At 40.0% G+C, this 24,351-nt stretch overlaps 1 protein-coding gene across 1 annotated transcript; it reads left to right on the top strand.

The window, feature by feature from the left end:
• Positions 1–463: 463 nt before the first annotated feature.
• Positions 464–20,456, top strand: LOC114142277 (potassium/sodium hyperpolarization-activated cyclic nucleotide-gated channel 2). The gene is made up of 9 exons (XM_028013477.1): positions 464–2,458; positions 9,803–10,009; positions 10,276–10,489; positions 10,646–10,807; positions 13,477–13,695; positions 15,391–15,537; positions 15,623–15,863; positions 15,937–16,101; positions 16,474–20,456. Exons 1-9 carry the CDS (start codon positions 1,743–1,745, stop codon positions 18,714–18,716), a joined length of 4,314 nt encoding a protein of 1,437 aa, XP_027869278.1. The 5' UTR covers positions 464–1,742; the 3' UTR covers positions 18,717–20,456.
• Positions 20,457–24,351: the final 3,895 nt, after the last annotated feature.

Genomic DNA, 24,351 nt, shown 5'->3' with positions numbered 1-24,351 from the left:
AGCACTTCAAAATGAGAAAAAAAAATGCAAGAATAAAAATTGATAATAGTAACTTGGCAAAAGTAAAAGCTTTAATGACTCATACCAGAAAATATGCCAAAGAAAAAAAGTTCTTACTGATAGGGGAAAAAAAAGAAAGAAAAAAGCTATCATTATTTTGGCATTTAGCAATTATAAATAATTTTAGAATACGGGTATAATGTGATTTAATGTCTGACAGACAGTGGATGTGTGGTTCCACCTGTAGGAGCTTTAACCTCTCCTCACCTTCAAGGAGACGCTCCTTTTTTCCGACTCTAAAGTTTCATCATCGCTCTCTGCATCAGCCGCTCCCACGTTGCATTGTCTAGAATTGATGACGCGCGACTAGTACCTGCGAGACATGCGTGCGTCTTGCGCCAGCCGCGCACTCGGCCTTCGGGGGGGTTAGCGGATGATGGGGATGCGGGTGCCATGGTAACAGGACGATTAGATCCGGACCTTTATATGCAGATTTATTTATTTAATTCTCATTTCAGCGCGCCTGTGTGGATGTGCAGGCTGTCGGAGCGAGAGGAGTGAATTCCGCGAAAGACCTTAAAACGCTCAACAAGTGTTTTTTTGTTGTTGTTTTTCTTCTTTTTGTAAATAATTGTGCTGGATACTCTTGATTCTGCGGAGTTGTGAGGACAAAGCCGCTTCCCTTTTCTGCGTGCTGGAGGCACGTATCTGTTCTCGGAGGAGGACGCCGCCTGTTTTCTGGACAGAATGTCATTGAAAGTCGTGTGAAGTGTGGATGGAAACTGAAGCTGCTTCTGAAAGCCTGAAATAACGCGAACCAAGTTAACAGTCTCTGCTTCCTCTTTCTGTGAGCGCTTCAGTCACGGGTGGACTTTCTTTCTTTTTCTTTTTTCCGGTGTTCCTTCCGTCATCATTTCTCCTAGGTACTGACAATGACTGCGTGTCGTGTTTTCCGAGAAAGCATGGGCTGAGATTTTTAGGGGGTTGATTTGACTTGTGTGCGCCCTCCGTGCCTCATTTTTGGGGTGTGTGCGTGTTTGTGGACGCCGTGTCAGGATGGATCGGTGCGCGTCGGAGTGTGAGCGTCTGTTTTGGTCGATACTTTATGTGCAATAACACTTCCTCTGCTGTGACCGAAGGAGCGAGTGTCCTTGTCATTCATCCTCGGATGGATGCTCCGACCCAAACATCCCTTACGTAATGACATGTGTGTTGGAGGTGAAAAGAGGCATTACTGGATGAGTGGTGTGGAGAAATAGGCGACGCCGACGGTCAATGAGCGACCAGGGCTCTTATCTACAGCAGACCGGAAAGCCGGTGCCAATATGACCGGCGCTGGAGCACTGAGGGCGGCTCTGGAGAGGAGAGGGAGGGCCGCGGGCGGAGAGCAACCTTTCAAGGACGAGGAAGGAGGAATGATGGAGAAACATCTGTGAGGACAAACGAGACTCTTGAAGTGAGGGTGAAAATGAGGCTGCTGGCGCGACAGTGGGAAGAGTAAAGAATTTAATCATTTGCGTGGGGCCATTTCCAAGGGCACGGAGGTAAGGATGGCCACATTACCGGAGAGAGGGCGGGGGTGCGAGGAAGCAGCTCCAGGAGAATGAACACAGACTCAGGTTACTTTCCCCCCCATCATCTTTTGTTTTAATAAAAGCGACAGAGACATCTTTACCTATGTAGGATAATCTGAACAGGTGATCACAGCCTACAGGTTATAGCACCATTCTCCCTGAGTGGGGATGGATGGAGTGGCGGGAGGTGTGGGCACTCCTGGCAGCGCTGGCAGCTCTGGGGGTGACACCCTGCCCAGGCGGACTGATGGAGAAGCAAAGCGGCGCAGTAAAGGCAGCCTGCCCTCCCCAGGCTACCGTCTGTCCCAGGCCTCTCTGGAGGGAGAGAAGGGCTCCTTCAGTGCAGACAGCTCCTCCATGGGTGGACGAGGCCGCCGCCCCTCCATCATGAGCTCCTCCCCCAGGGACAGCCTCCCCTTTCGGGCGGCAGGCACCCCAACCACCCCGGGGACCCTACCCATTGCACTGCCACCTCCAGCAGCATCCTCCTCCTCTGGCTCTACCCATCCTCCTCCTGCTCCACGCTCTGTGGGCTTCGCAGCATCCCGTGCCGCCCTGGCCTCCACCTCCTCCACCGGAACCGGGGTCATGGTGGTGGCCACTGGTGCAGAGACGACCACCACAGCCTGCAACACCACCGCGGCGGGGACACCCGACATGGCATGCCAGTCTGGGCTGGGAGGGTTCGGTATGGGTCTGGACGGAGAGGACTACAGCAACTCCAACCAGAGCACCTTCATCCAAAGACAGTTTGGTGCCATGCTTCAGCCTGGAGTCAACAAGTTCAGTCTTCGTATGTTCGGGTCCCACAAAGCTGTTGCCATGGAGCAAGAGAGACTAAAATCAGCAGGAGCCTGGATCATCCACCCCTACAGTGACTTCAGGTACTAAGCCACACAGAAAACAATCAGCAAGCAACTGGTAGCAAATGGCACCTGCAGCACATCAAAGACTGATTCTTTTAGGGAGAATCAGCTCAAACAAGTGGAATTGTGATTCATTTTAAAAAGCACACTTGAAAGACAATGAAAGACACTCAAGAAGAAACACAGCACAGAAATACTTTGGAGCTTAAAAGAAGGAAAATGATGAGGGAAGAGGGCAGGACTAAAGGGATAGAGAGATGATGTGGAGTATTAAAGAATAATAAAATCAGCAAATTAGTCAATAATAGTGATTCTTGCAGCTTTGAGGAGTAAAATGACAAAACGGTTGAAAAACAAGGTGAAGACAATGGGTTAAAACAAATTTTACTTAGATGTAAAATAGGTTTTCTATTCAGTTAAATTCAGAAACACTTATTGATCCTTGAGGGAAATTAAATGTTGTTTTAACTCAGAATAATTCAATTTCTTAAGAGTTGTTGTAGATAGTGATGGCTGTGAGCAGTAAAGATCTCTTGTAGCAGTCTGTATCACAGGGAATTTGAAGAAGCCTCTGACTAAAGACACTGTTGGCCTAAGGCAGTCTCTTGAAGAGGATGGTCAGGGTTGTCCATAATTTTTTTGAACTTATATGAAATCCTTCATTACGAAGTGAAAATGGTGAGATGGCACTGACCTAGTGTCACCAAAAGCTATTTTTTAAAAAAAATATATAAATATGAAAATAAAAAGCAGAAATGAATTAAAAAAATAAAACAGTTATTTTACAACAGGTTTATGAAAATAGGCACCCATGATTACCCATCTCCCCCTCCACATGGCCTCTTTCTGCACGTTACAAATGGTTAACGATGCTTAAGCTTGTGTCTGATTTGTAGCGTAGCGACAAGTTAAGGTGATTTTGACGAGAATGGGTTTAACTTGACAAAAGAGGAACCAGGGGAAAATGTCTGTCCTCTGAACCCAAGTCAGACAGTCTTCTTAATTTAGTTAGTTTTTGTTTGTTCGTTCATTTGTTCCTTTATGCTGGTATTCTTAAATGTCTATTACAATTTTTAACTGCTGGTCAGCAGCCGCTAAAAACTGTCTGGGGTTTTTCAACTGTTTTATGGTCATTTTGATGTGCTGAATGCAAATATCAAATTGGTTTTGCTCAATCAGGTCAACTTTCTGAACTATTGAGCAACATGAGCATCAAAATGCATGACTTGTTCTCTCATCTGGATCAGATTCCTGACAATCTGGGATCAATGAGTGACGAGCAGGAGGAGAGAGTCTATCGGGGCAGAAAAGAGATAATGTTCAGTTCACATGTACTTACCCCTATCAGTGTTTAGTATTCGATTTACAGAAATCGTAGCTTGTGATATTTAATTAGTACACTCTGTTAGAAAAAAAAAAATCTTCTAAAATCTTTTTTGGGTGAGAAATATAAACAGAAATGAACCAATAATGTCACAAAATGTAATTTTCTCTAAATCAAATTAGAATAAAAACCTGACCTGATTGAGAAAAATGGATGTCATTTTTGGATTCAGCGGTGCAAAAATAGTCCTAATTCTGTTTAAATACATAGACAACTTCCAAAAATACATTTTCTTGAAACTCAGTGCTGCTTATGGTACTTTCTATTTGTACTTGGGAATTCCCAGTAGTAAGTACTACTGGGAGAGCGCCCCCTTTGGTGAGGATCGTGGTTTTGGTTGTGTTTGGGGAGACGCATCATGGAATAACTGCTGCTCCTGAGATGCTTAGCAACCAGTTGCTACATGACATATTCCTGGTCTTATGCAAGTGAGACTTCGTTTTATTGGTTCTGTTAGCATGCATTTTCCTAAATCAGGCAACAACTTGTGTCCCATATCTGTTTTTTATTCTATCATGTGGGCAACAAGGTAGATATTCACTGGAGGAGTTAATCCAGGCTCGTTTAGGAGCATTTCTCACTATAATCTCTAGAACTGTGCAGGTGGACGGTGGAGGGACCGACAGCTTTCTTAATCTCCAGACACACTGCAGCAACAATGGATGACTTGATCCCCAAGGCTCCTGGCCCACTTTGAGTCATTAGGCACACACAGACTGTGTAATTCTTTGTGTATTGTCTGTCGATGCGATGATCGCCCTTAGAGCTGTGAGAGGGATGGGAGTGGTCGCAGGTGAAATGATCTACGAGGCTCATGAGGAAGCAAGCAGAAGAATGACAGAGAGGTGTAGAGAGGCTGATAGTGTTGTCGCAAGAGGAAAATGTAGGATTTCTGACTTATACTTACTGTGAGTTATGCAGACTGGGCATGCATTATGCATAATTCACTCATATAACTTTGCAAGTACGTGTAGTCTGGAGCGACACCTGAAGAATTATGCATGGCCAAGTGGCAGAAAAGAGGAAGTAAATTACAGCTAAAACAACCTCATTTGAATCATCCTTGTGCAAACGTGTCTGTCAGGATATGTGTAGGAATGTGTGTGCTTGTAGGGGTATCATTACTGAGTCTGCTGCTCCCCTCTTACCACATTAAGAGACAAGCTACTCCTGCTTCACTTATAAGAATATATCAAGTGAATGAGAATTAATCTACGTTTGTGCACAGCTTTTATACAGATGATGGATTATGGTGGACAGATGCAAGCATGGAGACAATCACAGGTTCCTCAGGAGACACTTGGCCTCAATTACAGTAAAAATTAGTGTTCAGTTTGACAAGAGCTGGGCAGGTAGATCCAGGTCAGTGGTCGTCCAGCACCTGTTCATATTCAGAGAGGGAATGCTGATGAGGCAGCAGACACCATCTTTGATTGCATTTGCAATTCCTATTTTTGTGGAGTTCAATCGAACACGACGAGTACAGAGACATGCAGGTATGTTTGCTTGAGTCAAGGACACAATCCATAAAATGAGGTCAGTGGAGATCAGAAATATCATCTATAAGGTTTTTGTTTTTAGTTTTAGTACAAGAGAGAAATAATAAAACATTGGTATTAAGGGGAACTCAACAGATACCCCCAAAACTTTTAAAAACATTTTTTTATCAATAATTACAGTGAAAGATTGGTAGGTATAAATAATTTGCCTATCATGTTTATATTTCAATTAAGTTGGAAAATGTTTTTTTACAGGATGCAAACAGTTGAAGCAGACCAGAAGAAATTACCCAAGCTACTAAATATATATGTACAAAGGATCTTTAATTGATTATCTAGGAATAGTATGATCATACCTTTATTTAAATGCAACAATTCTTCAGAAGTTGTTTTAAAATAAACATAAATCCAATTAATGAAAGTAGGACTGGCAGCTCCCAAGCAACAATACAACACAAGAAACAGGGATTTTACAGAAAGCAAAGTAAACATCCTTTTTCCAGACTCTGACTGAACAGAGATTTGTAATAAAATCCTGGGTTATTGAATTTTCCCCAATGAAAAGAAAAGTGTTAGATTTGCAGCTGTTAAACGCTGCAAGATGCTTAATTCATAGGTATTAAAAATATTTAAAATTAAGCTGTTCTTTATATGTGAGCTAATAAATAACGCCTCTGGATTCTCTATTGGAAAAACAACAATGAAAGGAGACATAAGCCAAGCATGTACATTTAATTTATTCAGTTTGCTGTCCATCCATACGTCCATCAATTATTCACCCAGTCATTTTTTTACATTTCTTTACACAAACCACAAGACATAATGTAGCATGCATGCACTATTTTTGATCAAAATGTTTCTGGGTTTTTTGTTGTTGTTTATTTCCAAAAAAAGCAATAAATAAAAACAGTAATGTTTACTGTTTATTTTGTAAAAAAAACACACAAAAAACTTGATCACTAAAGTAGTGCAGCTGAATCTCTTTAATATTTGCTGCAAAGCTGCAACATAAAATGTCCATCAGTGTTTTTTATCTAACCTATCGTTTGGCTTAAAATGTAAAAGGACATATTTTGACCAAGCTATATTCCTGGAAACATGCAGGATGTTATTTGTCTATAAATAGCACCGACATGAACAACCAGTACGTGATTCACAGATTTATTGAGCTCTAATCAAAGTTAACGAGGTGTGAGCTTGAGGTCAGGAATAGCGCTCCATCTTTGCTGCAGAAGCCTTGTTTGCGATGCTGTGAATAATCCCTGTGTTTATCGGCAGTGATTATATGAAGCGATGCATCTGTCAGTATAAATGACAAACTTCGAATGGGGAGTGTGAGCGGAAGCAGAAAAATGACTCACGCAAACATAATCTTCACCAGTATTGGTGGTAGCCTCGCGCCATGAGGTCATTATTTGACTGAATTAAGGCTCAATATCAATCGAGTGCAGAGCTCCAGTGCATTTTTTTCAGGGAGAAACGAGTCAGTGTTTGAGAAGAAGCAAGTCAAAAGTGATGGATGAAGGGATTAGAAGAAAGGGAGACGGGGAAATGACAAGGACTGTCTCCAGATGATTGGATCGACTCTTCTTTCATACTTTAATCACTTTTGACATCCAAATGACGTGATTTATTTGCTGAATTTATATCAGAGAGCTTAAATACGTCACAGAAATGTTCTCAAGCATGAAATGCAGACTGATGAAACCTCCCAAGGTTATTTTTCTTTCATTTCATTCCTCTCTCTTTGTCCCCTTTTCCCGATTCAGTTAAGGATCTCTTTTGTTCATAAAGATAAAAAGATCGATTTATAATGTGTGTGCAGGGACTCCTCCTTATTCCTCACTATAAAACTCTACATTCATTGACTCCCCTTTTATTACAGGAGCAATAGCTCTGTCTCTTTTAGAAAATTAAAGCTTTATATTGAACAAATTTATTCAGCAGGGAAAGACTACCCCTTTAGGAAACAGTTGTTTCGAAGAAATCCATCTGTAGTACCAGGGACTTTTGATTAGTTATCCAAGACCACAGCACAAAAATAGATATTTTGAGAGTTTTTAATGACCTTTTTTAACCTCTAACTTGTCACCATTCTATATTACATAATAAATCATGACTAGAGTGTGTTGTCTTGGTTCAGATCCTGTCTCACTAAAAGGAGTTTTGCCAGTTAGGAGAATATTTCTCCTCTTTATTTCAAGTCTGTTCTTAGTATTCTTGTCTCTGTTTTGTTTATGCCGCCTCTTTTTAAGGAATCACCATATTTGATTGCACTTCTAGATTCATAGCTCTTGATGTGGTGCAAATAAAAATGCTGAAAGGAATGATGGTGCTCATGATCACCACATCTGTTTTCCTGTTTATGCTGTTTACATGTTGGACAAAGAATTGGTGTCAGTCCACAAACCAAAATCCTGTAGAAAAACTGCAGCCTGAGCTGAAGAAAGAAAAAATCTACTGCAGGATTCTGGATAATCCAGACAAAAATGATCAAAGATCTCTCTCTTTGAATGCCCCAGTTGAATATTACCAACAACTTTAAATTTATTAAATCTCAGAACATATACAGCTCTGGAAGAAATGAAGAGTCCACTGCACTGAACCCCATTGAAAACCTCCTGGTTATTCCACCAAATATTGATTTCTGAGCTCTTCCTGAGTTAAAACATTAGTTTTGTTGTTCCTAAATTAATATCAACTGGTTTTCTTTGCATTATTTGAGGTCCGAAAGCAATGCATCATTTTTGTTATTTTGACCATTTCTCATTTTAAGCAAATAAATACTAAATTATTGCTTGTAATTTTGGAGACATGTTGTCAGTAGTTCATAGAATAAAAGAACAATGTTCATTTCATTCAAGCTTATACCTATAAAGAGTAAAATCAGAGAAACTGATAAGTTTAAGTGTTCTCCTAATTTTTTCCAGAGCTGTATATGTAAGTAAAATAAAAAGTGGATTATTTTATTAATAAAGAGAAATTTTGATGTATTGCTTATGTAATTTATGAGATCAGGGCATTATAATATTGTACAATACAGCTGTGATATCATTATTACAGCTGTAGATAAAGGTGTTAGAATCTTTTAAGATTGTGTATTGTGTATTTTTTCATACTGGACAATATTATATCAGTCTATTATATCAGTCCTTTTGGCATGTGGTTGTAGGAAAAGCAGAGGTATTACTAAAAATATCTGTGTTCCTGTTGGTTACAAAAGAGCAAATCTATACAAATGTCGCTTTGTATTCTTATAATAATCTATTGACTGAAATACTCAGTGTGGACACCGTTCGGACAAAATCTTACTGCTGTTTGACTGTGCTGTCAGAGCACATTATCCTTACAAAAAGCAGCAGTGGAAACAGAGTGACTTGACACAGCTGGAAAATATGTTGTGCATGTTAAACAGATTTAATGGAGTAGAACTATTGTGTTTGGATTTCGCACACAGGGATTTGTGTGACAGGGTGCAATGTCACTCCAATTTTATCAACACATCTGTTTTAAATTATTTTATTTATATAATTTTTTTTACTTCTGAAAACAAATATTCTAACTATTCTAGAAACTAGAAATTGATATTCTAGTTTCTAGAATATAAAAATGCCTAATCTTGACTGTAATTTAATGCAAGATATGGGAAGGTTTGATCGACACCTTCCTTCTGTATGTTTTACTTTGACCATTTAAAAAAAATAACATTTTAAAGTTGGAATAACAGAGAATTTAATAGATATAATAGATTAAAATACCTTTTATTGTCCCAGTTCAGATGTAACAGCAGCAAATTGACAGCAAATCAAAGCATGTAGATTCAGCCAAAGATAAAAGTATTACTATATATACTGTATATATATAAACAAAAAAGAATACTATAATGTACAAAAAATGCTGAAGTACAGCATAATATATATAATAAATTCAAACTATCAATGATAGGTAGTTTTTCAGGCTTTCTGTAATCTTTCAAATACAAAAATAATGCAATATTTTTTATTTATCCTGCAGTCTAATGACATTTAAACTGAAGCTAAATTGAACAGCCATCAGGAGAAATCTGGGCTGAATGGCCACTCAGAGAGGAAGAACCCATTACAGTAAACCAGACCGAATGGAAAAACGTTAGCCTGATTTAATATCAGACAGTGAGGAAAAGAAGGTTTTTTGTCTTTTTATCTGGTTTCTGCTGTAGTTACAACGACAACACTTAACAATTATTAAAATTTTTAACCTTCAACTAGAAAAAGATCATTCCCAGATCAGCAAGTGTCAAATATTATAAAAATTCCCACTTATAAATACACCAGTTATGACTAAAGACGTTTTCACCATCTTGCAAATTGTTGGTTGATAACAATCAGTAATCATACCTCCTTCAGAAAAATGCTTTCGTCTTCTTCATCTTTACGTCTGTGTTGATGATACATCTTTGAGCTTTCGAAAAAATGGAGGTTTGTGGTTTTCTGCTTTCAGATTTTATTGGGACCTGCTGATGTTACTGCTGATGATGGGGAACCTGATCATCCTGCCGGTGGGCATCACGTTCTTTCGGGACGAGAACACCCCTTCATGGATAATCTTCAACGTGGTTTCTGACACTCTCTTCATGGTTGACCTGGTTCTGAACTTCAGGACCGGCATCATGAAGGAAGACAGCACCGAGATCCTCCTTGACCCAAGGTCAGTTTGAGCATATGGGAGTATATTTTTTCTTTATTTTTTCATAAAGTATAATATTAGTAGATCCAGCCTGTTTCCTTGGCTACCAGGATGAGGTAACGGTTCAGACACATTTGTATGCATGAGGGGAAAGGTGGTTCAGCCGGACTTTGTTCAAGTTCCAGTGTACTCCTGATGAATACTGAGTCCAGCAAACACCGGACTCACTTCCACAAACCCGCCCAGCCAGATGAGGCCTGCCTCTTCTCCATCTTTCTCCACCTCAGGGCAATCCGCCAGAAGTACCTGAAGACCTGGTTCCTCGTGGACTTCGTGTCGTCCATCCCTGTGGACTACATCTTCCTGATGGTGGACAGTCTGGACTCGGAGGTCTACAGGACGGCCCGGGCGCTGCGGATAGTCCGCTTCACCAAAATCCTCAGCCTGCTCCGTCTGCTGCGTCTGTCCAGGCTCATCCGCTACATCCACCAGTGGGAGGAGGTGAGTGGCGGACGCCATGGACGAAGAGGACGCTTTCTTTGACAATTACGGCGTGTTTTTGTGAACTCAGGTTAAATCCTGGAAATAATTTCATAAAAAAAGGTGCAAAATTAAGTCCAAACTGTTAATTCACCCTCTTCTTAACTTTTCCCTCAGATCTTCCACATGACCTATGACCTTGCTAGTGCTATGGTGAGGATTGTAAACCTGATTGGTATGATGCTGCTTTTGTGCCACTGGGACGGCTGTCTCCAGTTTCTGGTCCCCATGCTGCAGGATTTCCCTTCTGACTGCTGGGTTTCCAAGAACCTGATGGTGGTGAGTCTCCACCCAGGTCCAATTTATTTTAGATTTAACTCGTTAATTTCATGATAAACAGCATAGAAAGCCCAAGTTGAACTTAATAAAACACTGAAGTGAAGCTACGATTTCTTTTTGTGGTATTTTAGGTGACAGAATAACACGACACAATGGATGCTTGTGAATTAAAAGAAAAATGATACATGGAGGGTTTGGCATGTTCAGGGTTGTTCTGCTAAAGAAGAATTGGAGCTGTATGGATATAAACATGGCATAGATTGCATAATAATACATTTATTATAAAGCTATCATTTTGAAAGACTGGAACTTGTGACATGGAGAAAAAGATGTGTAAATATTTATAACGTCAGAAATATTTGGATTTACTAAGCTTTGGTTTCGTCCTACTATTTTTAAACTGGATTTGAAAGTTTTGTTTTTATGTCTATTATAATTATGGGCTTTTTTGTTTTCTTCTTTTCTCTGACGTTTTATTTTAAAAAATGAAGATTTATTTAATTTCAAGTTCCAGTAATAGATATTTTTTTACGGTGTATATAGTTTTAGGTCTGGAACAAATGGTAAACTTCTTTTGCCATCTTGCCTTATTTCTCCTCTTTCCGTTTGTGGCTGAATCCCAAGCTACAAACATGACACATTATGTTTTCTTTTTTTTTAAATAATGGTTTATTTCTTGCCACTCTTCCCTATAATCCAGATTTGTGGAATGCACTAATAATTATCCAGTCAACAGATTATCCTATCAGGGTTGTGAATCTCTGGAGCTTCTCCAGAGCTGCTATGAGTCTCTTGGCTGCTGCTCTGATTATCATCTCTTTGCCAAACCTGTCAGCCTAGCCGAATGACCATGTCTCGGAAAGTTTGCAGCTGTGCCCTGAACTGAAGTCTGTGAGATGTTAAAAAACACGAGGACACTGTTTAATTACTTCAACCTGGCATAAATATTATTACATTTTTCTCTCTGACTTGTGTTGTTCTCCATGACGCTGTTGGTTCACTAATGTTCTCTAACAAAACTCTTTGCTAAATATATACTAAGTTTAAATATTTATTCTAACTCTCAGACAAGGAGTTGCAGTAGATTTATTCGGAGACATCAGATGTCGCACTTTCAGATTTTTATTTGTCAAAATGTGGAGAGCCACGTGTCCCTTAATTTCCACTTCACTTTTTCGCTCTACTTTGTGTTGCTCTAGCAGATATAATCCCAATAAAAGAAATTAAGTTTTTCCAGCTGTAATGTGGCAAATTGTTTAAAAGTTCAGTTTGAATGCATTTCCATTTGCACTTTGTCTGAGCATGTTTGTGAACAAAATTTGTTTCAGATAAAGGCAGAGGAGCTGATGTGTGCACAGTGAAGCTGTTTATCAGATATGATACAGTTTTCTCTTTATCTTCGTTAATTGGAACACGCAGCAGCGCATCCTGCTGGAATAAGATTGACTATAATCATTAGGTAGAAAAAAAACAAAAAAACGAAGATCTGTTTAATTAAAAATCTCAGCAGACATCATGTAGATGTGACGGTGCATGCAAACAACAGAAACCCACAGGCTTGCTGCAGTCGATTTGTAATTGTATGAACAGCTGACTCACGTCTCAGCGGTTGCCATGAGTAAAGGTTGCTAAGCAGGCTGATGTTTGGATTCTCTCCAGAGAAAGTTCCCATTTCCTCTGAACCATTAATGTCACTTTATAATTGGACTCAAACAGGAGGTGCACACATACACGTAGAAACAACTCTTCCCTCCTTTCCTTTTCTTGTTCATTTCCAATCTTTAGTAATCTGAGAAGGGATTGGTACTTTGTTTGCCTTTTGATGTTATGATCTCATCCAGGCTTTCTGAGGTGAAAAGAGAAAAGATCCATCTGTAGTTTGACAAAATTGAGAATGTTTCTTGGCACCAATTCCTTAAAACACAGGTGTCAAACTCGAGGCTCGTGGGCCAAATCCGGCCCACGAGCCCAGATTTGTGGAATGCACTAATAATTATCCAGTCAACAGATTATCCTATCAGGGTTGTGAATCTCTGGAGCTTCTCCAGAGCTGCTATGAGTCTCTTGGCTGCTGCTCTGATTATCATCTCTTTGCCAAACCTGTCAGCCTAGCCGAATGGCTTTTTTTGTGGCCCTCTAGATTCTAGACTAAATTTTATCTGTTTACTGCCAAATTATATCAATCAGTCCCTACAATTTCTTGAGAATTATTGTGAAAATTCACACAAAATCAACAACTTGCGCTAAGAATTGTGAGTTTATTGTAGATTTTTTCAAAAATTGTCAAAGACTTTCTTACTTGTACTAAACAGCTGCCTCAGCCTTAACTGGTGTCAGATTATAGTCCATGATCTATACGAGTAATAAAAAGTTTCATGTACCGTAACAAATATCGCAGATATTTCCAAATTAGTACCACAAACACTTTGATTTTTATTGCAAAAGAATCACAAAATCCTGGAGGGACTGAAAAGATGTTCAATAATATTAAATTTTAAGGATTCATTGATATTTTAACAGTTTGTGAACAGGTTTTATCAATACATTCTGGCAAAATCTGCCCTTTAAGAGCATTCAGGATCTGGATTTGGCCCAAAACGAAAATGAGTTTGACACCCCGGCCTTAAACTAATAAACTTATTGCGTTTGTGTCCCGTCCTTTCTCTCAGAACGACACATGGGGTGTGCAGTACTCCTACGCTCTGTTCAAAGCCATGAGCCACATGTTGTGTATCGGGTATGGCGCCCAGGCTCCCGAGGGGATGACTGATGTGTGGCTCACCATGCTCAGTATGATCGTCGGCGCCACCTGCTACGCCATGTTTATCGGCCACGCCACCGCCCTCATACAGTCGCTGGACTCGTCTCGGCGACAGTATCAGGAGAAGGTGAAACATGACTGTCATCCATCTGCTGCTACACACCCGTTTAAATATTTATGAAATGTATTTGGCACGATCTGCTCTATCTGCTTCTCTACAACTGACCCTGAATTACATTTTTAGGCCATCATGTGTGGCATAATTTGCTTAACTCTAATTATGACAAAGAGAATGTTGTATTTTGCTCATTTTTATTTCAGGAAGCAATTGAAATATTTAAATTTGAATATAAGTCTACTTTTTTCAGAATTTACATTGTTTAAACCTTATTTTAGTGGCTGCTGCGCTGTTTCCTGTCTGTAAGAAAAATGCTCACTGACAAAAGATTGAGTGTAAAATCTTATTATACAATTCATTTTTAGCACTTCTCTTTAATCATTAACAATTTTTTAAAATGCTGAATGTTTATGTAGTTTATTATGCCTCTGGGAATATTTGAAGCCCATAATTTATGAGAATTTATAGTTTTTTATGTTTATTATTCTAAAAATTGTGAATGGAAACTAAGTAAATTCAGAATTTACTTACTTACATCTAATTTCCACAGTTGGTTATGTATTATTTGGGAAGATATATGGCCAAACGTCACAGATTTACACTGATCAGCATCTCATAACAGAGAGGTAACAGTGGTGGCTTTCATTTGCTTGATTGAAATGTAAGTGAAGCTTTATTATTGCATCGTAAATTCAGATATGCTTTTTGAATCTGGCAAATCGTATGTTGCTTAACAGAAAAAGTCAAAGCATTTGACTTTTTCTATGCTTGCTTTTTGCATCTTTTCATCTCATGTGCAGCAGCACTAATGTTTAAAATTGTTGCTATTGGCTTACAAATTAATTCCTCCACTTAGTTAATGAAAGTTTTAGCAAAAGGCTCAAGTTTAAATGTCAAATAGGCCTGTCATAATAATCAATAAATCAGTTAATCGCATGATAAATTAAAACAATCTCAATAATTTCCACTGGGATGATTTATTGTTTATCTCTTTTTTTCTCTCTTTCCACCAAAAACTAGATAATAAAGTCTTCAGTTTGGTGCTTTGGTCTCAAATCGTTGATATAATTTCTCTATAACCGAACGCACCTAAAAGTAATTTTTAACAGGCCAAAATACAAGATAAGGAATATTATCCAGTAGCCTAACTCCTCTCAACTCATTTTTTCTCCATCTTTATAATAACCTTTTTTGGATTTATTCAACTCAATGCAGTTACAGTTTGTTTGTACTTTGCTCATAGAAACTGATGCAAAAATTTATCAAATGTGATTTGGTTTGTTATTTCCAAATTTAGTCAGTTTCATCTCAATTGCTTTCCAGTTTGGTTGAACAACTGCAAATAAGTTCAGTACATTTACCCTTTCCTGTATAGCCTCCTGCTTTGGTTTGAGAGTCCCAGTTTGGCCTCATCCGCTTACAGAAACAAAGACTTACTGTGAATTTATTCTTTTTAGCCTCCACTTATTAGACCCTACAGATTAATCTACATCATTATGGTTTCCCCTCTGAACTCCAACTAAACCAGTGAACTCACAATCTCAAGGTGTGGTGGTTTGTCAGTGATTTTATGATTAGTTGTTTAGTTTTGTGGAGCTCAATAAAGCAGCTAATTTCACTCTATAATAAGCAGTTGCTTCCTGTGAAAGAAAAACAAAGTGAAAAATACCTCTCAAAGTGAATGTGTTTCTTTTGTAACTGCAGTACAAGCAGGTGGAGCAGTACATGTCCTTCCACAAGCTTCCTGCCGATCTGCGGCAAAAGATCCACGAGTATTACGAGCATCGCTTCCAGGGTAAAATGTTCGATGAGGAGAACATTCTGGGAGAGCTCAGTGAGCCACTGAAGGAGGTGATGAATTCATGAACGCCCACTTTGTTTGTCCCTGCCTCCAGCGCATCGTGTTGACTTTCAATCTCTTCTTATTTTCATTTAGGAGATTGTCAGCTTTAACTGCAGGAGCCTGGTGGCAAACATGCCGCTGTTTGCCAACGCTGATCCCAACTTTGTGACCGCAGTGTTGACCAAGCTCCGATTTGAGGTGTTTCAGCCAGCTGACTTCATCATTCGTGAAGGAACCGTTGGTCGTAAGATGTACTTCATTCAGCATGGACGGGTCGGCGTACTGACCAGAGGCAACAAGGAGACCAAACTGAGTGATGGGTCCTACTTTGGGGGTGAGGACTTAGTTTTTGTTCAAAATAAAATACTTGTTTTAACTGAATTCACTTACATTCCTTTCTTCTTCAGAGATCTGCTTGCTAACTCGTGGACGAAGAACAGCCAGCGTGCGCGCAGACACATACTGCCGTTTGTACTCTCTCAGTGTGGACAGCTTTAACGAGGTTCTGGAGGAGCACCCAATGATGCGGCGAGCCTTTGAAACGGTTGCTGTTGACCGTTTGGACCGCATTGGTAATTTCTGGATTTTTCTAACTCTGTATTCTGCAGCTGCTATTTCTCAGTTAGACACAACTCTTCTGCATAATGCAATTATCAATCTGTGTTCCTGAATTTACCAGGCTCTTTCATGATTGACATCATATGGCTTAAAAGGAAGGATCACTAAAGACAAAAGCAATTTAGCTTGTTCACCTTGGCTCTCTCTATTAGAGTAGTCCATACCCTGGTTAATTTCAATAGCACCTTTTTCACCTGTGAGGAATAGCAATTATATAGAGCACAAAAGCCTTCAGAGCCTCCAGAGGCAAAAGAAATGCTGGAAAAAGTTTGTGTCCCTGTCATTAATGGGTTAAAGTCATTTTTTGTGCTTTTACTCCTCTACAGGTAGGAAGAACTCTATTCTCCTGCGAAAGTCATCCCAGGGTGGTTCTCTCGGTGGGAGTATGGGTCGTGGTGGAGGCCGCGGCGGAGGCGGTCCTGGTGCTGGCCTTGCAGCGAGTGGTCTGGGCTCCTGCGACAGCATGCTGGTGCAGCAGATTGTCAAGCATGACAGCATGCCAGCGATGCAGGACACCATCGCAGCCGCTGCCGCAGGAAGGAGCGGGATAATTGGAGGAAGTGGCACGGTGTCCCCTCGTCCCCGCCCTGTCATCTGGGCACCACTTGTCCATGCTCCCCTGCAGACGGCTGCTGCGACGAGTAATGTAGCCATCACTCTTATGCACCAGCAGCAACAGCAGCAGCTCCAGCAGCTGCAGCAGCACGCTCTCGGAGCCGGTTTCTTCTTGCCGTCTCCTATGATTTCTCCTTCACCCTCATCCACTTTTCCTCTTTCTCCTCCCCGCGCTCCTGTGCTGCAGCCCCTTCGCCCTTCAGTGAGCTCTCTTATTGGGATGATGGCAATGGGAGGAATGAGTGGTTTGTCCCCAAGAGGATTTCCACTGTCACCCTCCACTATGGGCCCTCCAGGTGGGGTAACATCACCTCCAATTGCTAAAACACCACCCACTTCAGCTTCTTCTGGACCAACTTCTGTCCAGCAAGGGCGGACTGTTATCTATGGTCCCCGTTTTCAGGCTGATCACCCCTCAATGACAGCTGGAGCACTTGTAACACCACCAGCAGGAGGGCCAGGCTCACCACTACACAAGGTACCACCCACCAACCCACCCGCATCCTCCAGTGGCTCATCAGATGGAATCAGCTGTCAGCAGGGTGCCAAAGAGGCTCTTCTACGTCATGGGGTGAACAGTTGTCAGGGTCTGCCAGCACTGGGGAGGCTAACCCAAGAGGCCAGGCTCCTGTCAGCCTCGCAGCCCACTCTTCCTCACCGCTCCTGGGCCGCTGTGCAGCCTCATCCTCCTCTCCATCGGAAGGCCTCTGGTGGGAATTTGTTGGCGGCTCCTTTCCTGGCAGGACAGTTGGCAAGAGGTGGCAGTGCAGGCATGTTGACCAATAACCCTACACTACAGCTGGTGACAAACATACCATTGAATGCACAAGTACAGGCCACAGGTCCTATTCAGCTGGCTATGCCAATCCCTGCAAACACAGCCTCTGTGCCCACAGCTGCACACATCCCCTCTACACCTTTCTTGCCATCTTCTTCCCCTCCAAAGCAGACCTCCCTCTCCTCTGTCACCCCGTCACCTACTCCTTCTTCCCCGACAACTATTCTTACCCAAACACCTCGACCAAAGCCGATTCCTTCGACACTGTCCTGCTGCTCCTCCCCACCCTCAGCAAGTCCGTTGTCCACACCCCGTCCCAAACCAGTTCCTACACCTTCTCCCCGCTCTTCCTCTCCCTCTCCATCCTCCACACCTCCTCCCTCAGCTGTTTCTACCCCAGTTCCTCTGGCTCAACCTTACGGACCCAGATCATCACTTACATCTTCATCTCCCCCATCCTCTGTGCTCTCCTCTTCTCCACCACATCCCCAGAGCCCCAGAGCCAAAGCATCCAACACACCTCCTTCTGCCTCTCCGCTGTCTGGCCACAGCCCTACCTTGACCCCGACTGTGTCACCAATTCCCACTCCAACTCAGACAACCCGCACCCGACCTTCTACTCCTACTCAGACACTTACTCCTACATCATCCCCGTCTCCTTCTGGGCCCTCCTTTAGTAAATCCCAGAGCCCCACATCTTGCCTCCAGCCCTCCGTCTCTGGCTCACCCAGGGTTTCTGCCTCAAGCAAGACCCCAAAGCAGACTTCCCCTCTTAACCCCATTCAGTTGTCAGCCCCAACCTCAACACCTCTTAGCACAAACTCTCCAACAAAAGTCACTTTCTCAGTTCATCCTGTGAAACAAACCTCCCCTGTCCTTTCTCATAGTCCTACTTCTGGCTCCAGCCTTTCTACCAAACAAAGCCCTTCAACAACATCATCCTCTGCAACTTCATGTCCCAGCCAAAGTTCCTCAAACCCTTCCTCCATTTCTCCCAGTTCCTCCACCACCACAGCCTCTCATCAACAAGCTTCCACCACTGCAGCCAACCAGACAGCACACACACCCTCCTCTGCCAACTCCACCTCGCCAAAAGGGGGGAAGAAAGACCCTCAGCTGGCAGGCACCAGAACAGACTCGGAGGAACTAAGGCACCAACTGCCTGCTAACATGTAAGAGGAGAAAGAATATTTCTTTGACTTTTTGTGCTTCAACCAGTGCTAAATACCAGAGCCATGGATGTGCAGACTTGAGTCAAACTTGCCACCAGGTAGCCCATGATCTCACATGAACAGTTCATACATGTTGAATTTACTCTAGGATGTGGTTGACTTAGAAAATCAGTTCTTCATGGGAAAATACCAGTGGAAATGTGTAGAAAGTTGGTCAGCAGTTACAAGAAATATTTGATGGCTGCAATACCTATACAGGTTTTTCCATTCGTTATTGACAAAGGTTTGAATAACTTTCAATATGTCTTTTTTGATAAAATGAAAATAAAAACAGAAATATTGTCTTTTTCAATAATTATATCCTTTTAATCTTTTGTCATGTTCCCTATCAAAAATTAACTTCTTGTTTGAAGGAAAATAACCGTAAACCTAAATAGTAAAAAGTGGAGAATGAACTTGGGCTAAACTATATGTTTCTCTACAGAGAAAAATAAATAAATGAAGAACAATGACATTTACTTAACAACTAACAATAAATTAAACTGTTTTTATTATATAATTTTACTTTAGTGTCTCAAAATAAATATACTGCCAAGTAAATGTTATAAAAAGCTGTGTTATGAATCAATATCTTGTATTGTTTAGTTATTATTATTATTTTTATTTTATTATATTTATTTAAATGAAAGCAATTGGATCATTGGGGCCATATTAAATTTTTTTAAAAGTGTTGTTTTTACAAAATTTTTCATTAAAAGCTCAAACCAGCCCATGCCTACACAGCAACGTTATTTACAGCAATATTTATTAACAGTTACACTCATTGATAACAAGAAATCACCTTTGCAGGGACTGTAAATGTGAGAAAATGATCATTTTATTGCTGTTGGGGTGAAAGGTCACTGTGATAGAGCAGCAGACATTCCTGGTTTCCAGCTCCAACTCCCTCTTGCTTCCCATTCTTCACCAAAATGTAATATTTTCTCATTAGAATAAAAAATAATTATATTGAAACTCACTGTAAACTTGATGCTCATATGAATTTGAATAATTAGGAGCAGTACACTGGTAGTTTTGTTGTCCCTGGTGTGTGTGATGTTTAGTTTTTGAACAATACGAAATCCTAAAAACCTACATGTTCACGCTGACAGCTTCTGTGAAACTGTGCTTTTCTATGTGTGCGATGCAACGCTGCTCTGCTGTGCACCGTGGCTCACATGATTTTGTTCCACCCGGCTTCCTGTAGTGTGCGCTTCCTCACTGTCGGCCCCTTTGTCTTTCATCTTCTGTCTGTCTAGCTGCCTTTCATCTGATTTTACAGCTCTGGTTGCTAGCAGTTCCTTTGACGCTCGCAAACTCCCTCTCCCTCTTTCTCTCGGTTTGCCCAACACTTTGCTCGCCGCTGCCGTCAGCCTCGTCTTCAGTTGGCGGCGTCCTCCTTATGTCGCCGTGTGACACTGTTTCAGTGATGTTTGATGTTTTCCGTGGGTAGCAACAAGACATTTCAATCTTGACCCTTGATACCATGTTGCCTAGACTATATATGTATATATATTTAAGGACCAAATGTTTTATTTTTATTTATCGCAGTTTTAGCTTTTGAAAAGAAAAAGTAGCAAATGATGCTGCCAAATGAACATGTTGAGTGTGGCACTAAGGATGGTGGTAATGTGCGTGGTGATGATGAGGAGAAGTTGCTGCTGGTGTACATCTGGATGTAAGAATAAAACAGATTTAGTATCAACTTGTGTTCGGCTGTATTCCCATTCACAAGCTCAGAACCATTTAGATTTTCAAACTAAACATTCAGTTTTTTCACCACAAACAAATAAGAAAGGACAAAACATAAAACAATGAACGCATATTGCATATTGTCGTGAGTTTGGAAAAGGATAGGTATTTTAAAAGCTGTTTTTTGCATTGGAATGTTTCAGCTGAGATGTTTCAATTTGAGAAATTTTAAATACATTTCTTCAGTACACCGTGTTCCAAATTATTATGCAAATTGGGTTTAAGTGTCATAAAGATAAAAATTTTTTGTTGTGCTATTAAATTTATAGATGGTATTGTGTGTCAGAGCTCTTTGAATCACTATCATTAATTACAGAGAGCTGGGTTGATTAGTTTGTCTGGTGAGCTCAATTAAAGGAAATCTACTTAAGAAGGATGTTCCACATTATTAAGCAGGCCACAGGTTTCAAGCAATATGGGAAAGAGAATCTCTCTGTTGAGGAAAATCATCAGATGGTGTAGTACTGTATGACAAAGTATGAAAACATTAGATATTCAACAAAAACTGAAGCGTTATCGTACTGTGAAGAGATTTGTGGCTGATTCAGAACAAAGATGGGTTTGTATAGATAAAGACATAATGAGGAAGGTTTCTGTTAGACAAATTCATCAGATTAACACTAAATGCCCTTACAAAGCAGCAAACAGTTATTTGAAGCTGCTGAGGGTGGAATGCAGTCCATATCAAACCAGCCGCTCTGGGAAGGTTTTCTGACATCCTGCAAAGAAATTCAAGCAGAAACTATCCACAAGTTCAATGGATGCAAGAATTGTGCTGTGATATCAAAGAAGGAGTCCTATGTTAACATGTAACTTGGTCTGTTAACATGTTTTTGATTGAAATAGGTTTTGATTTTAGTACATGTGACTTAATGCTGCACATTCAAAGAATCACCGTTTGCAGTTCTTTATAATCCATAAAATGTTTAGAAAATCTGCTGTGCATAATAATTTGGAACAGTGCATTTTAAGTTTTTTATTTTTGGAAAAGAACCTGTTCTCATGAAGAGCTTTGTCCAGTAAAATTTCATTTATACTGTAATAGTTCATTACTTGAAAATTATACTGACCATCATTTGCAGTGACCATTTAATAAAATATGAGAAAATATTATTTGCATAATAATTTGGTACATGGTGTATTTGTCAGAATTGCCCACTAGCTGTAAAAGTTGGGTGGAACATTTCCGATGTCCTTTCTATAGTTTTTCACAATAATTTATTGCAATTTTGACCCATTCCTCCTCACAGAACCAGTGAAAACTAGTCAGATTTGGAGGTTTTCTTTTTAATCCTGCCCACAATTTTTTTTTAAGGCTCAAGGTTTCCACTCAAAAACATTAAGCTTGTTATGCATAAGCCACTTTTTTTTTTTTATTGTCTTTACACTTGACGCCTCCATTCCAAATGCAACAACCTCCAGAAAGCAGTTGACTCTTTTGTTTATTTGTCTTTTTCTTTGTTTTAAATCTTAATAAAAACAATTTCTCTGATTGATCAACATTGTTTAAAATTGCAAACTGCAGTCAGAGTTGCTCTATTTGTTGCAGAAAAGTGTTTAGTTGTTTGATCTTGTCATTCTTGGATATTTAAGTATTTTTTAAATGGTTGTTTTTGATGAGGCTTAGATAGCTAAAAGAGTTTCAGTTTCACTTCAGAACAAATTAATCCTTTAAAAAAAAGCAACCTACCTAATAAACTGGGAGAGTGCGTTCTTCACTCAGGCTAAAGGGTGAAAGCAAAGAACACAAATTAGCATAAGCAGAGGTGACAACAAGGTATCAACTGTAACACTGTTCCTCCTGCAAAGTTACAAGCTATCACTTCCACTGTAGCACAGGTGTCTGCTGCAGGAAGTTAGAGAAGGAGAAGCTCAAAACTCTGAAAAGCTCTAAAAGTCCACTTTGAGAAAATTTATAGTTGCAAGCACCATCATTACCCCATTCAACTTATACTAACCGTTTTCTGGTTTAGTATCAGAAAATATTTGCTCTCATGCCGTCGCCATTACTCTAATTAATCTTGACAGGATACAGGCGACATTTCCAGGTGTTAAATTAGTTTTTGCTTTGTATATGTGTGAAATGGAATGGCCTGGCAGTGTTTAATGATAATCCTGTAAATCAGCATCCATACATACGCAGCTGTTTTGACACATGATCAATACAGTGAGTAGTTTTCAGTACGGGTGTTGCTGAGGATGTGGCTTTAATTTTAACATTATTTGTCAGCATGGTAAAGGTTACTTCAACCGTGACTCATATGCAGCTGAAAAAGTCATTTGATATTACTCATCCATAAAATAAAGGCTAGGTTATCACATTTATCTCTCAGACATATTAACAATCCTCAGTCTTTTCAGTAAAACACAATATAGAGTTATATTTCTAAAGGAGCAAGGTAAGGGCTTAAAAATAAATACTGTTGATTTGTGCATTTCCAAGGACGCTGTGAAAAACACACTGCTTTATATCTGCACAACTCAAGGATAACTGATCTGAAACCAAACAAGCACCTTCTTAGATTCTCCACATTTCAGATTCTGTTCAGTTAAGAGTTTCTAAATATTTCATTGAATCTCCCGTATGCTTCAACACATAAAAATATAAAATACAACCCGCCCTCTGCCACATCCATTTAAATGAATCAAAAATAATTCAAAAATTGGTTAAAATATAGAGACAGAATTCAGGGATTTCATTGAAGGAAGATTTAAATTCAAATACACATTTGAGCGAAAACTACCCGTCACCAAGGCCTTTGATTTCCCTAAAATTACCCGACGATTACACATTTTCACTACATTTTCTTTGCGTCATCAGGGTGGATTCACATGGAGTACCACTTCAAACTTGAATGTGACCCTGGTGACTCAGTCTCCGACATGATCTTTAAGTAACTGAGACTCTGTGACTCAGCCTCACCAATGTGCAATAAAACAACTTCCAGTGTGTATTAACGAAAACCACCCGCAGATTGTCATGATGTCTTTCTCCTGGATTCACAACCTTCTCCTCCCAGCAAAGACCAGACTCATTCAGATTCAAGGTTGAATTTGACAACCTTGAAGTTGCTGCTGCTGAATAAAACTAATTGAATCCCAACCTTCGATTTATAGAGACACACCTGCTTCTCCTTCCTTTGCAATGCCACTGTTTCACATTTGTTCTCTCTCTGCTCTCATTAGTAGTCAGGGAGTCTGCAGCAGCTTCTCGTCATGTTTGAAACTACCGATTACAAATTCATGTACAGTAAAGTAGCTGTAGACTAAATAGCTGTATGAATACCACTGCAGTTTAATTACAGACACAGGCGAATCTGTGATGTAGAATTTTCCTTCAGAAACCCTCATCTGATCTCGTTTTGAATGGCTTTAATATATGGAAAACCAATAAAATTGCAGATAGTGCAGGTAGATTTGTTGGTATGAAGTGTAATAACCTCTTTAATTTCAGATGTATGAGAAAAAGTATGCTTAGCTTGATAAAAATCAATGCAGGGCAAATAGAAAGTACAGCATTGTGAGACAGTAGATCTGAATTTCATAATGTAAGAGGTTTATTCTGTATCTACTAAAGTTACAGGCAAAAATTAATGGGATATTTTTATTTTCTTCTTGGATCTGGAAAATATTGACATGAAATTTCTTCCCACTTTTCCAGGTACAATAAAATCCCTTGAAGCATAGAAATCACTTGTTCCTTCAAAAGGTACTGCCTACAAAATGTTACGTTAAGGCCACAATCGTTTTTGTCCATACATTATTTCAATAATTCACTTGAATTAAATAAAACCAAATTGTAATTGATGTTAATTTGCAAAAGTTTAACAGCATCCATGACTGTTCCA

Source organism: Xiphophorus couchianus, chromosome 3 (assembly GCF_001444195.1).
Source record: "Xiphophorus couchianus chromosome 3, X_couchianus-1.0, whole genome shotgun sequence".
Lineage (NCBI taxonomy): Eukaryota > Metazoa > Chordata > Actinopteri > Cyprinodontiformes > Poeciliidae > Xiphophorus > Xiphophorus couchianus.
This window is presented reverse-complemented; position numbering and strand designations above follow the sequence as displayed.

Coding starts and splice junctions, on each gene's coding strand:
- LOC114142277 (XM_028013477.1), top strand. CDS start 1,743: ATGGATGGAGTGGCGGGAGGTGTGGGCACTCCTGGCAGCGCTGGCAGC. Junction 10,490..10,645: donor ACATCCACCAGTGGGAGGAG/GTGAGTGGCGGA, acceptor CTTTTCCCTCAG/ATCTTCCACATGACCTATGA. Junction 16,102..16,473: donor TGACCGTTTGGACCGCATTG/GTAATTTCTGGA, acceptor ACTCCTCTACAG/GTAGGAAGAACTCTATTCTC.